This window comes from Psammomys obesus, unplaced genomic scaffold (assembly GCF_907164565.1).
Source record: "Psammomys obesus unplaced genomic scaffold, mPsaObe1.curated_primary_1811, whole genome shotgun sequence".
Classification (NCBI taxonomy): domain Eukaryota; kingdom Metazoa; phylum Chordata; class Mammalia; order Rodentia; family Muridae; genus Psammomys; species Psammomys obesus.
Genome location: NW_026595981.1, coordinates 2,578,944 through 2,593,219, shown reverse-complemented (window position 1 = coordinate 2,593,219; position 14,276 = coordinate 2,578,944). Strand labels below are relative to the sequence as shown.

The 14,276-nt window shown below is 43.3% G+C and overlaps 1 protein-coding gene across 1 annotated transcript in view; it reads left to right on the top strand.

Moving 5' to 3' along the window:
* Positions 1 to 14,276, top strand: part of Cpd (carboxypeptidase D) — a 73,602-nt gene that overhangs the window by 872 nt on the left and 58,454 nt on the right. Inside the window, exons 2-3 of the mRNA XM_055619704.1 lie at positions 1 to 361; positions 4,732 to 4,979. The exon at positions 1 to 361 is cut by the window's left edge and continues 35 nt beyond it. Of these exons, the coding sequence (XP_055475679.1) occupies positions 1 to 361; positions 4,732 to 4,979 (609 nt within the window). The remainder of the gene's footprint in view (positions 362 to 4,731; positions 4,980 to 14,276) is intronic.

Here is a 14,276-nt window from a genome sequence, read left to right as displayed (position 1 = left end):
AGCCGCAGGTGAAGCTGGTGGGCAACATGCACGGCGACGAGACGGTGTCGCGCCAGGTGCTGGTCTACCTGGCCCGGGAGCTGGCGTCGGGCTACCGCCGCGGGGACCCGCGCCTGGTCCGCCTGCTCAACACCACCGACGTGTACCTGCTGCCCAGCCTGAACCCCGACGGCTTCGAGCGCGCCCGCGAGGGCGACTGCGGCCTCGGCGACGGCGGCCTGCCGGGGGCCAGCGGCCGGGACAACAGCCGAGGCCGCGACCTCAACCGCAGCTTCCCCGACCAGTTCGGCACGGGCGAGCCACCTTCCCTGGATGAGGTGCCGGAGGTGCGCGCCCTCATCGACTGGATCCGCAGGAACAAGTGAGTGTTGCCCGACTCCGCGCTCGCAACCCACGTGAGCCCTCAAGGGTAGGAGGCTCCTGCTGACACCCAGTGGGCGCCCGGGCCGAGCTTGCCAGCCTCGGGGGTCGCGGGCAGTTGGAGTGGACACTGACAGCCGGTAACCGGAGCGCAGGCCGGGCTGCAGCACCTCCCAGTCTTGCCGATTGTAAAGATCCTGCCTGGGGCCGCCTTCTGTGCAGGGCATAGCCCGAGGGGACACTTGGTTCTGCCACGCTGCCCCTGGTTTGGAAGGACCGTCGTATTCTGAGCAGTGGTGAGATTTTAAGGATTCCTAAGTTAGCGCCTTCGTTTTGTAGCCAGGCTGTCAGTGCTTCCTAGGAGCACCGTCCATCACCTGGTGCCGACCACAGCCGGGCGACCTAGACACCACTCATATCCTCTAGACACTGCTCATACTCTTGTTTTGAATAAGGGGAAATTGAGGGGCAGGCTGGGTAAGCAGGCTCGGGGGAATCTAAGCTTGATTATTCAGTGCTCCACAGCCAGGGAGACAGAATGTAGCTCAGAAATAGCAAACGACACCCCCAGTCACTTCCTCTGATATTGGACAGAAACGGAGTCTCCTGCCTTTGCTCCTGACTGCTGTAAGGGGAAACTCCCACAGGTCGGAACTGCTTCATTTCTGATGCCCACTGTGCGCCTTCGCATTGGGGGAGCAAAACCAATCATTTGCATTTGATAACTGAGGCACCGTGTGGGCTTTTAAACGTAAGAAGTAGAAGTATGAGGACTGTCAGAAATAAGTAACAAGAGAATATTATAAATATTATATGAAGTGTTTACTCAGCTAAAACTTTACGGAAACTGTTCCCTCTGACACGATGTGTGCCAGTCAGATCTTAAGGACCCTCTCTTGTGGGAGAGGTGGACTGTGGTCTGAGTCTTCCCAGATGAATGCTAAGAGAAAGGAGGAATAGAGGAAGGTGGTGCTTAGCCCAGATGGACTCAGCTTTGCCAACGTATTCCTATTTTTGTATCTTCATAAGGCTTTTGAGGGCAGCAGTTACGCCCGGCACGTGAGGCGAAGGTAAAAATGAACAAAGAAGTATATCTGTGAGGCTTGGAGTACTTTCTTACGTATGCCTGCTTCTGCTGTGGCTGGGATTGCAGGCACGTGCCAGCATCCTGGTTTATGCCATGTCTGTGGTTAACCCCAGCCTCAGGCTCGCCAGCAAGTACTGCACCAGCTGAACTACAAACTCCCCTCCTGAAATAGTTTCCTGTGTTTGATTTCAGTCATGTAAGATGAGATCTAGAAATCTGTGGACATTGTGATGGTCCAAAGTGTTTTTAATCATCTACCTTTCACTTTTGAAATGTTCAGAAGATCCCTTAGATACTTAACGCCTTCAAATGTCATAGGGACCATGTCAGATCCCTGAACAGCTGCATAAATTTGATTTTGATATATCACTTACCTGCAGGTGCTATGTCGAGCAGGGCTTTTTATTTTATTTTATTTTTGTTGTTGTTTTGAGACAGGATCTCACTATGTAGCTGGCTGGCCTGAAATTCTCCATGTAGACCAGGTTGGTCTTAAACTTGCATAGATACTTCTGCCTTTGCTGGAGTTAAAGGTGCTTGTCATTGCCAGCTAAGAAAACGGACCGGCTGCACGGTTTCCATTCTTGGGTATAACTATTGCAGGGATTTTTGTCTGGCTGCTCTGTTGTGGCCACTGTGAAGGATTTCCATAAGTCATCTGAGGATATACTGAAAATCTGAAGCCAAAAGTTGACTCTCTGCTTAACTCTTCCAAGTTAGTGATCATGAGTCACATCAGGGTCTTGTTGGCTCACTGATAGGAGCTTGTGAGGTTTTTAAAGCTCCTGGATCAGTAGGTATTACACAGTCATTCTGTCTTGGGGCAGTGGTTTGATTATCCTAATCAATCCCGAATTTCTAGGTTGTTTTTTTTTTTCCAGACATAACTGTAATCAAAAAGGAAAATTCATTCATAAAATTAACCCTACATATTTTTTAATATTAATCAATAACAAAATATGTTGATATGCAAATAAATAAAAAGCATAAACACACAATTAGAGATTGATAGACTGGAGGGATGTTAAAAAGCAAAACACAGACATTAGTTTATATGAGAAAACTACACTTAAATGTGTTTTGTGGAGTAAATTGTTTTGATGACTTTCTGATATTCTTTTTACCCAGCTATATTAAAATCTTTTTTCCTTTTTCTTTTTTTTGTTTTTGTTTTTCAAGACGGTTTCTCCGTGTAGCCCTGGCTGTCCTAGAACTCACTCTGTAGACCAGGCTGGCCTTGAACTCAGAGATCTGCCTGCCTCTGCCTCTCAGGTTTAAAGTGCTGGGATTAAAGTCGTGCACCACAACCGCCACCCAGTGTATGTTAAATTTTTTAACGCTGGGATTTATAGCTCAGCAGTTGAGTGCCTTCCTCCCCTGTGTGGGGCCCTGAACTCTGTCTCCAGCATTGAAAGTTGAGAGCAGGGGATAAAAAAGAGAAAATTTTGCTGTTATTTTGAATATGTAAAACTCTAAGACTCATTTCTCTGGTATATGTGCTCAGTGGTTCATGTGTTGTCTGTAGTAATTGTCAATCCTGAGAGGCAGGTAGAATTTCTCCACTTTATAGATGAGAGAGAAACTGGGGTTAGAGGCAGTGACTTCCAATCACATCACTGTTGAACAGCAGCTCTGGGAGACATTTGCCCAGCTCCAAAGCTTGTAGTCGTGCCAGTACAACAAATTGTGTTCTCTGGTGTCTGGAAGGGCACTAATGAAAATTGTATTCATTTTAAACTAATCTCCTTTATTGTCAGTTGTCTTTATCATCATTGGCTAAGCTTTTCTTCTGTTATAGACCATTTCCATTGTTCACCCCAGAGATGGTGCTGATCATGCCTAAAGAAGTCTTTCAGGTTACACATATATGATAATTTGAGTTTTCTTTCAAGCATATAGAGAAATGTTTAAAATCTTTAAAGGTCAGTTTATTTTAACTACAAGTAAGAGAGAAAATACTTAATCTCTGTAGTAATTGTAATTGTTTAACTGTTACATAAGAGAAAGATGTGCAAATAGAATGTAACCTTTACTTTTAGTTTTCTCCTCAAAAGGAACTCTTGTGATTTTTCTATATCTATAAATTGGACCACATTAGTAGTTCACTTAGGAGTAGAAATGAGGCTGGGGCTGTGTTAGGGTGTGTGGCTGACATGACTGAGGTTTGTTTGATCTCCAAAAGCCACCCCCGCCCCAAGTGGAAACAAATATACATACATACATATATAGAAAGTAGAAGCAGCCTTGTCCATGTCACCTCTTAGTCAGTGGCCCTGACAGAAACCTTGGAGCAGCAGAGGATGGCTCTGGTGTACTCCATTGTTCTTCTCAGAAAGAAGGTCACTGTATCAGGTTGTTTTCTGCTGAATCTTTTCAACTTTGTATCTTTCTTGAAAATATAATTTGGTATAAGGATTTTGTAAAACTGGAGGCAAAAGAGATGTATTGTGTTTTAAATTAGAAGCCTTATCCTAAAATTTTTCTTCGGGCATTAAGTATACAGAACATAATGTTACTAACTTATCTGTTGTAGTCGACCACATTTTCTACCACATTTTCTATGAAACTGACACATTGTGAAACACAAGTTTTAGGCTACACTGTATGAAATTGTCACTTTTGTAGGGAGGATAAAAAAAGGTTGATTCCTGGCAAGTTCCTGTAGGTAAGTCTGATTAATGCATTTGAAATTTCTCATGTAAGACATTTCCTAAAACGTTAGTTAATGCTGTGTTATTCAGCAGCTTGTTCAATGATGGAAAACTCTGTAAAATACTTGTGGTTAACTTGAAATGTAAAAATAGCCTCATTTGTTTGTTTGTTGGAGATCAAACCCAAGGCTTATGCATGCTAGGCAAGTACTCAGCTCCTAAGCTATATTTTTAGTTCTGAAATTTTAAATAGTTTTTTACATTTATTTCTGTGGGTCCAGGAGTACATATCCCAAATGGTGGAACTGAGTTCCCCCTTCCACTCTTGTGGGTCCTAGGGATTAAATGAAGGGCACTAGGCTTGATGGCAGGCTTCCACTGAGCTATCTTGCCAGCCCCAAGACAGCATTTGACTCGTGGATAGGTATTCATTTGATAGAGTCAGTGGTAACCACGTGCCTTGTATGTGTCCAGGCCCAGGGTTCATCCTTAGGACTGACTGACTGGATAAATGACAAAAAAAATTAAGAAGGAAAAGAAAAATGAGTTCATTTATGAAAGATCCTGTGGAGTTTTTAAATGCTTGGTGTTTTCTGTTTTTAAGGGTGATGTGTCATTTGATTGTTTTTAAAGGTTTGTGCTTTCTGGAAATCTCCATGGTGGCTCAGTGGTAGCAAGCTATCCTTTTGATGATTCTCCCGAGCACAAGGCTACTGGAGTCTATAGCAAAACGTCTGATGATGAAGTCTTTAAATACTTGGCAAAAGCTTATGCTTCTAACCACCCTATAATGAAAACTGGTGAACCCCATTGTCCAGGAGATGAAGACGAGACTTTCAAAGACGGGATCACAAACGGTGCGCACTGGTATGACGTGGAAGGTAGGCATTCACTGAAACTGCTGTGCTCCCTCTGCTGCTTTAGCTTTCTTATATGTATTCTGAGTGCAAGAGAAAACTGTGGAATCCCAGTCTTTAAAAGGTTATTATTATTATGATTTTTTGTATTTTTGAAGTTTCCAAAATTATGGTAAAACTGAAAGACAACCACAGAGATAATGTGTATATCCTTCATGTAAGTTCATCCAGTGTCTGTTATCCTGCATGCTTTACCTCTCCACCTTCGGACGCCCTCACACACAATCTTTTGCCAGACCATCCAAAAATAGGTTGCTGACAAAGTCTCTCTCAGTTCCTCAGCACTTGTTTTCCCAAGCACAGAGACCATCTTCTGTCGTGCACATTCTGGTAACTGAGGACCAGCAGTAAGTCAGTGCTGTCATCCACGTGCTGCCTGTAGCTCATTTTCCTTCTTGTCCTCACACCATCCTCTGCAGCTCCTTTTTCTTCAAAACCAGGATCTGGTCAAGGCTCAGCCACTGCATTTGATCTTGTGAAGAGTCCAGGCTAGGGCCAGCAAGATGGCCCAGTGGATAAAGGCATCTACAAGCAAGCCTAAAACCCTAAGTTAGGTCCTTAGGGCCCACAGGGTGGAAGGAGAGAGCTAACTCCCGAAAGTTGCCCCCTGACCTCCACAAATGATCTGTTGCATTTGTGTTTCTATCTACCTACTACCTCCTTACACACACACACAGTGTAATGACAAAAAAGTTCAAGTTATCTTATAGAACATTCCAATTTTTAGGTGTGTCACTTCCATATTACAGTTCAACTCCTGTTTCCCAGAAAGATCATTGTGTAGACCATCTCACAGGTCAGGAGACACGGAAAACCAGGTTGTGTGTCTGAAGTTGGGCCGGTACAGTGACTACCAATCTTATCTTTTACATAAAGGTACATTTGCTGCTGTATTTAATCTGTGGGTTGATCATGGAATTCTGGCTTGCTTTTTAATGTGGTTGTATATGTAATTACATACATATGTACATACATACATATATACATACGGATTTGCCATTTTGGCTTCTATGCATACCCGTGCATGTGGGTTCCTGTTTCTGTTAAATTTTTGTAGTGCTGGGGATCAAATTCCAGGGGTCCAGTCAACCTAGGCAAGTACTTTATCACATTAACCCAGCCCTTGTTGTTGGTTTTGAGTCTCATGTGGCTCAAACCAGCCATGAGCTCTTTTATCATCTTGCTTCCAAATGTCCTAAGTAGTGAAGTTACAGGGTTACAGCACAATGCCTGGCCAGCATTCTAGGAAGAAGACGCAGTGATAGAACCAACATTCAAAGTGCTCTACAACCTTTATAACTGCCTGTTTTCAGGACATCTCCATCAGCTCAGATGCTCGGAAATGACTGGTAACGACTCCCATTATTCCCCTGTCTCTAGTTGCAGGAACCAGTAACGTTTTCTCTCAGTGAACTCGCCTATTGCAGGTCCCCATACGGTCAAGTCATAACCTGTTTGTGCTTTTGCATGTGTGTGCTTCACTTAGCACAGTGCTCTCAGGGCTCATGCGGCCCGTAGCAGGCATCAGAACATCGCTTCTTTGTGTGGTGAAATACTCTTCTCTATATGCAAAATGTGTACATGCAAGCGCAAACATGTAAGAGTTTGTCTGTTCGTTCTCCGTTGATGACCCCAAGGCATGTCTCTTCACTGTTGAAATAATGCTATAGTGAGCACCGTTGTCTGAGCAGGCGCGTTCTCGAGTCCGCATTCTCAGCTCCTGGTGTATATGGCTAGGAGTGGAATTGCTGGGCCACCTGGTAGCTCTCTTTAAGCTTTTAAGAAACTGTTTTCTATAGTGGTCACTGCCATTTATTTTTCTATCAGAAATATACAAGGGTTCCGTTTTTTTCATAGAATACTATTTTAACAGACTTACTTGAGGTCTGGGTGGATGGCCGGGTGAATAAAATGCTTGTGGACAAATCTTCAGAACCCACAAAAGCCTGGATGTAATCTCAGAGCCCCAGACACAGAGAAAGGGACCCCCTGGGCTGGTGAGGCTAGCCGAATTGGATTTATCAAGAGCCCCTGCCCCAGGAGGGCACTGATGTCAGCCTGTGGTGTCTACACACACATGCATGGGCAGCTGCAAACGTGCATCTCTGTGCATGTCCATCTCTAAACTCGTGTGTCTACATGGGATGTACACACACTCTCAAAAAGTTACTAAAACAAACTTGAACTGCTTGCCATGAGAGCGGGCCTAGAGAGATGGCTCGCCGGGGAAGAGCTCGTAAGGCTTCTAGTCCCCACGTGACCACTCACGACTGTCCAGGGGGCCTAGCGCTTGCTTCTGGCCTCCAAGTGCAACAGGTACATACGTGTGTGCAGACATATATGCAGGCAGAATACCCATCCTTATAAAAGGTAAATTAATAAATTAAAAGTCATGAAAGTAGCTATTATTTTAAAAATTTTCAGAATAATAAAGTACAAACTTAGACTGATTAAGAATATGCAGAAGTGGGTCCAGGAAAGAGCACTCACTGTGAAGCAAGGGGGCTCAAGTTCAGATCCCCAGCACCCACATAATCGCTCTGTGTGGCCATGTGTGGCCTATGACGTAGCCCTGTCACATGGAAGCAAGCAGTTCCAGGAAGTGTAACTGAAAGGTGATCTGCGGGGTCAGTGAGAGACCCACTGTGGAGCCCGACATCCTCCTCTGGCCTCCTCATGCAGGTACATGGGTGCGTACACCGTCTCTTCACACACCCAGGGGCATACATCACCCACGCACAAACGCTAAGGTGGGCATGGTGGCACGCATGTAACCCCAGCACTCAGAAGACCAAGGCAGCAGGATCACAAGTCAAAAACACTCTTCAAAAATTAAGCAGACATGTTCAACCCATAATAATGTCATTAGAGAATGCTGAGATGCTATGGTGGTCTTTAGCTTTTAGCTGGCAATCTCATTACAGAGCATTTTGTGACATATCTGTTAATTCACCTTTATTTAAGCCTTTGATTTTTTTTTTTTTTTTTTTTTTTTTAGACAGGGTTTCTTTGTGTTGCCCTGGCTGTCCTGGATCCCACTCTGTAGATCAGGCTCAAACTCACAGAGATCCATCTGCCTCTGCCTCCATGAGTGCTAGGATCAAAGGTGTGTGCCACCATGCCCGGCTAATCACTTTTTGACCTTTTATGTGTAGCTGCATATACTGAAAATGAGTCCTAAATTTGAGAAGTGAAGACCTTCTAGAATTTCCTGATACCCTGTGGTTCCTATACATATTTTATATGTAACAAATAGCCAACAAAAGGTTGAAATATTTATTAACTAACCTTTTCCTTCATTAAAGTTCAGCATGATTTGAAAACCACTGAAACTTTTGGTAAAAGAGCATACTTTAATGTGTAATCCTTGCATTTCTATCTTTAGTAAGTATATTTATTAAGTCTAACTGTGAATCAATAGTTTTGTGAATTGGTTATGTTATTTCATGAATTAGAGATATTACTTAAGATAATGGGATAAATGATAATATACCTTATCTTTTTGGTTAAAAATACTTTAAAATGTTAAAAAATAATTAATTGATGATTGAATAATATACTAAAACACACTGTTTGAAAAATAACCATCCTGTTTTCAGAGAAAAGAAGTGTACTTTGCTACATAGTCACAGATTATTTCATCAAACCAGTTGCTAAGTGTTTTTGTTTCTTGCAGTGTCTGAGGAAGCGAAGCTTTGTTGCTGCCATTGTTCATGTTTCTGGAGCTTGAACTTCACTCTTGCCTGAGCTGCTTAGTCTGCAGCACTGTGTTATTTCCACAGTAGCTAGCTTCTCTTCCTGCCACAACTGCTTCCTAAAGAGGAAGCTGCACTGGCTCCCGTAGCTCCAACAGGGCAAAATCGTCTTGTTTATCTCATGTGGGACAGCAGGGAGAGGTCGTAAAACCTGAGCCTGGGCGTGTTTTCAAACCGGATGTCCTGGAAGGGCTTTACTAGTACTCTGTGTGATATATTTATGAATTCCTGCTCAAACAAGTGCAGATATCGTAGGCCTGAACGTGAATGTGCTGATCTAGTTCTGGCCTTTTTGCTTTATAGAAATTCAAGGACTAAGAGATGAAATAACTTATATAATACAGTATTCACTTAGTAAATGGCCCTGACTACCTGCTCTGTCCCATAAGCTGCATTAGGCCTGTAGGGACAGAGTAACAGCAGAGCAGAAACAGTTGCTACTTGTAAGGATCAGATAGCAGATAAGTAGTATGGGAGTGGGGCCATCCGGCTGCTGCTGCTTTTATCTTCCTTGCCAAGGCTGACTCTCAGGACTAGCTGCCCATGTGTAGTCCTTGTTTCTCTCAACCCCACAGGATTCTCATAGGGAATGGCTGTCCTAGTAGGCCTGTGAAAAGTCACACAACTGCTAAAGTGATAGTCTAGCCCGGATATCTATTTTAAACAGCACAGTGCTAAGTTCTTTGCCATTTGCAGACCTTTCCCACTCTTTCTTTTGTCCTTGTTTGACTGTAATGTTTTTGAAACAGGACTGGAGACCGAAGCCAGGACTTTGTGCACACCAGCAACATTCTGCCATTGGTCTACACCCCCAGCCCTCCTTTAAAGTTTAAATTTCTATTAATATTTATTTTTATTTTATATGTTTGAGTATTTGCTTGCATGTATTTCTATACAGCACATACATGCTTAGTGCCTGAGGAGGTCAAAGAGTGAGTTGGATCCTCTGGAGCTGACAATTATAAGCCACTCTGTGGTGCTGGGAACTCAAAAGTGCTTCTGGCCACTGAGCCGCCTCTCTAACCTCTAAATTTTATTTTGAGGTAGGGTCCACTAAGTTCCCCAGGCTGGTGTTGAACTTGATCCTCTTGTCTCAGCCACCTGAGTAACAAGTTTTTGAGACATAAAAGACATAAAAATTAGCTGAAGGTTTGATATGTATATTCCAAATCATATTTAATGAAACTGGACTGTTGTTTAGAGAGTTACTGCCTTTAAGGACTAGGGAGATGGCATGAGCACCTGAGGTTGATGGGAAAATGTTAGGTGATGTGGAGTGTGGCTTATCATCCCAACACTGGGAGGGCAGAGACTAGAGGGTCCTTGAGGCTTGCTGCCCAGCCATTCTAGCTTAATTGGTGAGCTCCAGGCCAGTGAGAGACCTTCCTCAATGAACCAAGCTCTTGAGGATGAAGTTGAGATTGTTTTCCGGCCCCCGTTTACACATACAGGCATGACCCCCCCCCACAGGAACAGTTATACAGACACACGGACACACACACATACACACGAGAAAGAATCTCCCTCTCTACATGTAAAAAGTTTAGAAAAGGCAAGAAATCTAAGACTGTAATTGAAATGATTTTCAAAGTCACAAGTTCTCAGTAAGTTTTAGAAACAGTCTAGGCAGGGCAGGGCTCTATTTTATTCTCCTGTAGACACAGACATTGAGGTTAAAAGCAGAACCTTGGGATCTGACAGCTTAGATCTGAGCCTCACTTCTGTATGAGGCACATGTGTGAGAGGTTAGTTGATCTTGAAAATGTTAATGAATTCTTTTCATCCTCCATCCCTATATGTAAAATAAAGATAAAACTGTAGGACCTGCTTCATAGGATATGAGTTGCTGCTGAGAACTATATTAAACACTTAGCTTTGCATCAGGCGGTATAACTACTTATCTCTTTGAGAGTTTCCACTTCATCAGGGCAGGACTTCAGTTTTATTTGGTTTTCTATTTCCATGAATTGAATCATGTCTGGTATACAAAAGGCAAAGAGTATATCTTTTGGGAATTGTTGAATAAACAAATTCATGTTATCTGAAAAACTGGGTGCATAGTTTAAAATAACACCTGAACTTTGGACTCAAAATTCATAAAAAATATTTTTCCTACATTTACTCCCACCTTAAGAAAATAAGTTTGTCTTACAGGTCATGAGGTTTGGCTTTGTTTTATATTTTAATTTCACCAGTATACTGTAACATGCCTTTAAATTTTTTCATTATGTATTTGCCTGTGGCCTGTGCATGTGAGTGCGATTGTCTGAGGAGGCCAGAAGAGAGAGTCTGAGTCCCTGGAGCGGGAGTTCCTGGTAGTTGCGAGCTGCCTGGCATGCATGCTCAGAACTGAGAGCACTGTGCCCTGATGGCCACTGGTCTCATCAGTCCCCCATTTGCTTGCTTATATGCATTTTCTCTATGGTATATATGTTAAAGACTTTTTTAAAACTCCACGAGACAATCCTTAAATGTGGGGCCAGGGCGATAGCTCAATGGCAGAGAACTTACCTAGCGTGTGGCAGTCCCTTGGTTCTTTCCCCCACGTCACTGTAAAAAATGATACTAACTTACTGTTGTATGTGGTGTTATTTCTTCTAGTCTGCTCTGTTTCATTTATTTTAAAAAATATCCTGCAACCCTGTAATGGGCAATGGCCTCCAGCCTGAAACAGGTCTGCTCTTGATCACTGCTGCCATAGGACTGAATTACTTTCAGTGTTTTTTTCTAATAGAAACAAAACAGCTTACAATTTACACATTCTTTTGCTTTTGTTCTTGCTTGTTTATATACCTCAGTCATTTATAGTGAAGACTGAGCTGCAATTTATCTTGGGTTGTTTTTGCTATAATTTGAATGAGTACGGAGATAGGAAGTTAGTTGGAAATACAGTCACCAGCCTCATGTGCTGTTATTAGGGCAGCTGCTGTAATGCTCCAGATTTATGGGGTTTTGTTTTTGTACATTGTTGCTAGCATGTTGCTGAGCCTTTTCAAACTGGCAATTATGATTTTTTTTCCCCTTTGGAAGAAGAAAACACTCTGATTTATTGAGCCTTCTTCCCGCTCTTTTTCTGCTTTCATCAGAGTGATGAAATGTGAGCAGATGGCACATCACGTAAGCAGAGCAGCTTTGTGTAAGCGTGAATGCCTTTGATCATGTGGACATCCTTCTTCCTCTGAAATGGCCCAGTGTGCTCTAATACTGAAGTTCCCTGGCTTGAAATAGCATGCTGCTGTGGGGGAGGGGCACAGCGTTACCTCTGTCACAAACAGGGCCTATACCAGAACACTAGAATCTAAAGCAAAGCATTAAATAAGCCTTGCGTAATTGAAAAAAAACACAGTACCCACAACTAATGAGAGATGAGGCCTAAGGACTGTGTGGAGTTTAAATTGCGTTTCTCTCCAGTAGATCTGAACAGCAGACACAAACCAGTCTGACCTGGAGAATGTGTGGCAGGGTACTGCTATCCAGCCTGCTTCGCACAGTCTGTTGACAGTCTGAGGTACAGTCCTCAGCCGTAGGAGAGAGGTGCTGGGGTCTGATAGGTGCTGCTTTTTTGACTGCTTTTAAAGCTATGTGATAGGAACAGAGCAACACAGGAAGGAAATCTGAAAGGGTTCTTCTGTCCCTGCTAGTTTCACATTTTGGTAGGATCAGGTCTGAACTGCAAAGGAGTCTGAGTCAACCTATATCTCCAGCCTGTTTCCTGCCTTTCCTGTGTACTGGACTCCTCGTCCTTCCCCAGCAAATGCTGACCCGTAAGGTCAGTGTGCCTCTAGAAAGCCTCTTGTGTAGTCCCTTGGTCTCCTGCCTTCCCAGAGCATCCCTTCCTTTTAAACTCATGAGTGCAATGCCTGACCGTTCATGTTGGAAAGGTGGCTCTGCTCATTTCGGTGTTACCTTTGTTTAATTCCAGGTGGGAAAGGACAGAGTCCTAGCAGAAGGAAGCCTAGGGAGAGGTTTTTTTTTGTTATTGTTGTTCATTTGTTTTTTTGAGAGTTTTTATGGATATTTGGAATGTGCTCTCATGATGATAAGGGCTTTGTCTACAGGAATACATGGAAATGTAAGGGGATATGAGAGGTATAAAAATTAGGCAAGAACTGACAAGTCAAGAGCCTGTATGGGTCCAGCTAAGTCCTCTGCGTGTATATTATGGTTATATAGCTTGATCTTCTTGTGGGACTCCTAACCGTGGAAATAGAGACTGCCTCTGACTCTTTCTCCTGCTTTTGGAATCCTTTTCCTCCCCTGGGTTGCCTCATCCAGCCTTAACATGAGAGGGTGTGTCTAGTCTTATTGCAACTTGAAATGCAATGATTGGTTAACATCCAGGGCCTGCCCTTTTTCGAAGGAAACAGAGGAGTGGATCTGGGTGGGAGGGGTAGTGGGTGGTGGTGAGCTGGGAGGAGAGGAAGGAGAGGAAACTGCAGTCTGTGTGTGTGTTTGTGTGTGTGTGTGTGTGTGTGTGTGTGTCCCAACTGAGAAGAATAAATTTAAAAAGTGTGCCTTGATTTACCCCCACCTGGCCTTGCTAAGGGAGAAGAGTGTCAGCAGAGGCAGTATTTAGTCTTCCAGTTGCAAGTACCAAAAAGCTGTTAAGAAGCATCTTCTAGAGGCTGGGTGGGATCAAAGAGAAAAGAGGCCCAGAACTGTAAGACAAGTGAAAGGCAAATAACAGCTCACGATTTTGAAAACTGAATCAATACTGTTTCCTGGCATAATTGCTTAGAGTCAAAATCCAACTAGAACACGGTTGAACAAATGGGTGATTTTTCACCTCCAGAGTGAAAACGTTTGTAGTATTTTGTACCAGGAGGTTTTCTTGAAAACAATTCAAACATCAGTTATCAGCCTGTTCATGTTTCACAAGTATGACTGGTAGTGAAATTTGTGTTATGGACATTGAAGGTGTGGTTGAAGCTCTCTTTTCCTCTCTTCTCTTTAGTCTGAGCACTGTCTAATATGAAAGGAAAGAAAGAGATAAGATTGTATTCCAACAGAGCACTTGCTTCCATTGAGTCATGAGTTTGCTTTGGTTTAGAGCAAACCAGAGTTTGCCCTAGAATAGAGCCTGACCTTTAGGATCAGCACACTTGTGTACTTTGTGACGTGGCGATGGGCTCAGGAGCACCTTCTCTGCCTTCACTGAGAGCCTCATATGCTGGCTAGCATTCATCTCCCAGAGTTGCAGAGCTCATGATTACAAATAGTATGTTTTTAGTCCATGACCCCTTTTCTGTGTAATTCAGATGATCAAGAATACTTTTATAAGGAAAAATACGGTCCAGAGGTGTGAGGGAGTGGGGCGAGAACGGGCAGGTCTGTGTAGTTAGCTCAGTTCTGTAGAATCATATCATGAGCAAATATATATCTAGTGGGAGTGGTGAAGGAAATGGATGTTCACGTCAGTTACCCGAGTCAAAAAACAAGTTCAGGTAGGAATTAGACGACTTGAGCATAAAGACTTAAAATTGGGAGAATTTTTTGGTTTAAGGTA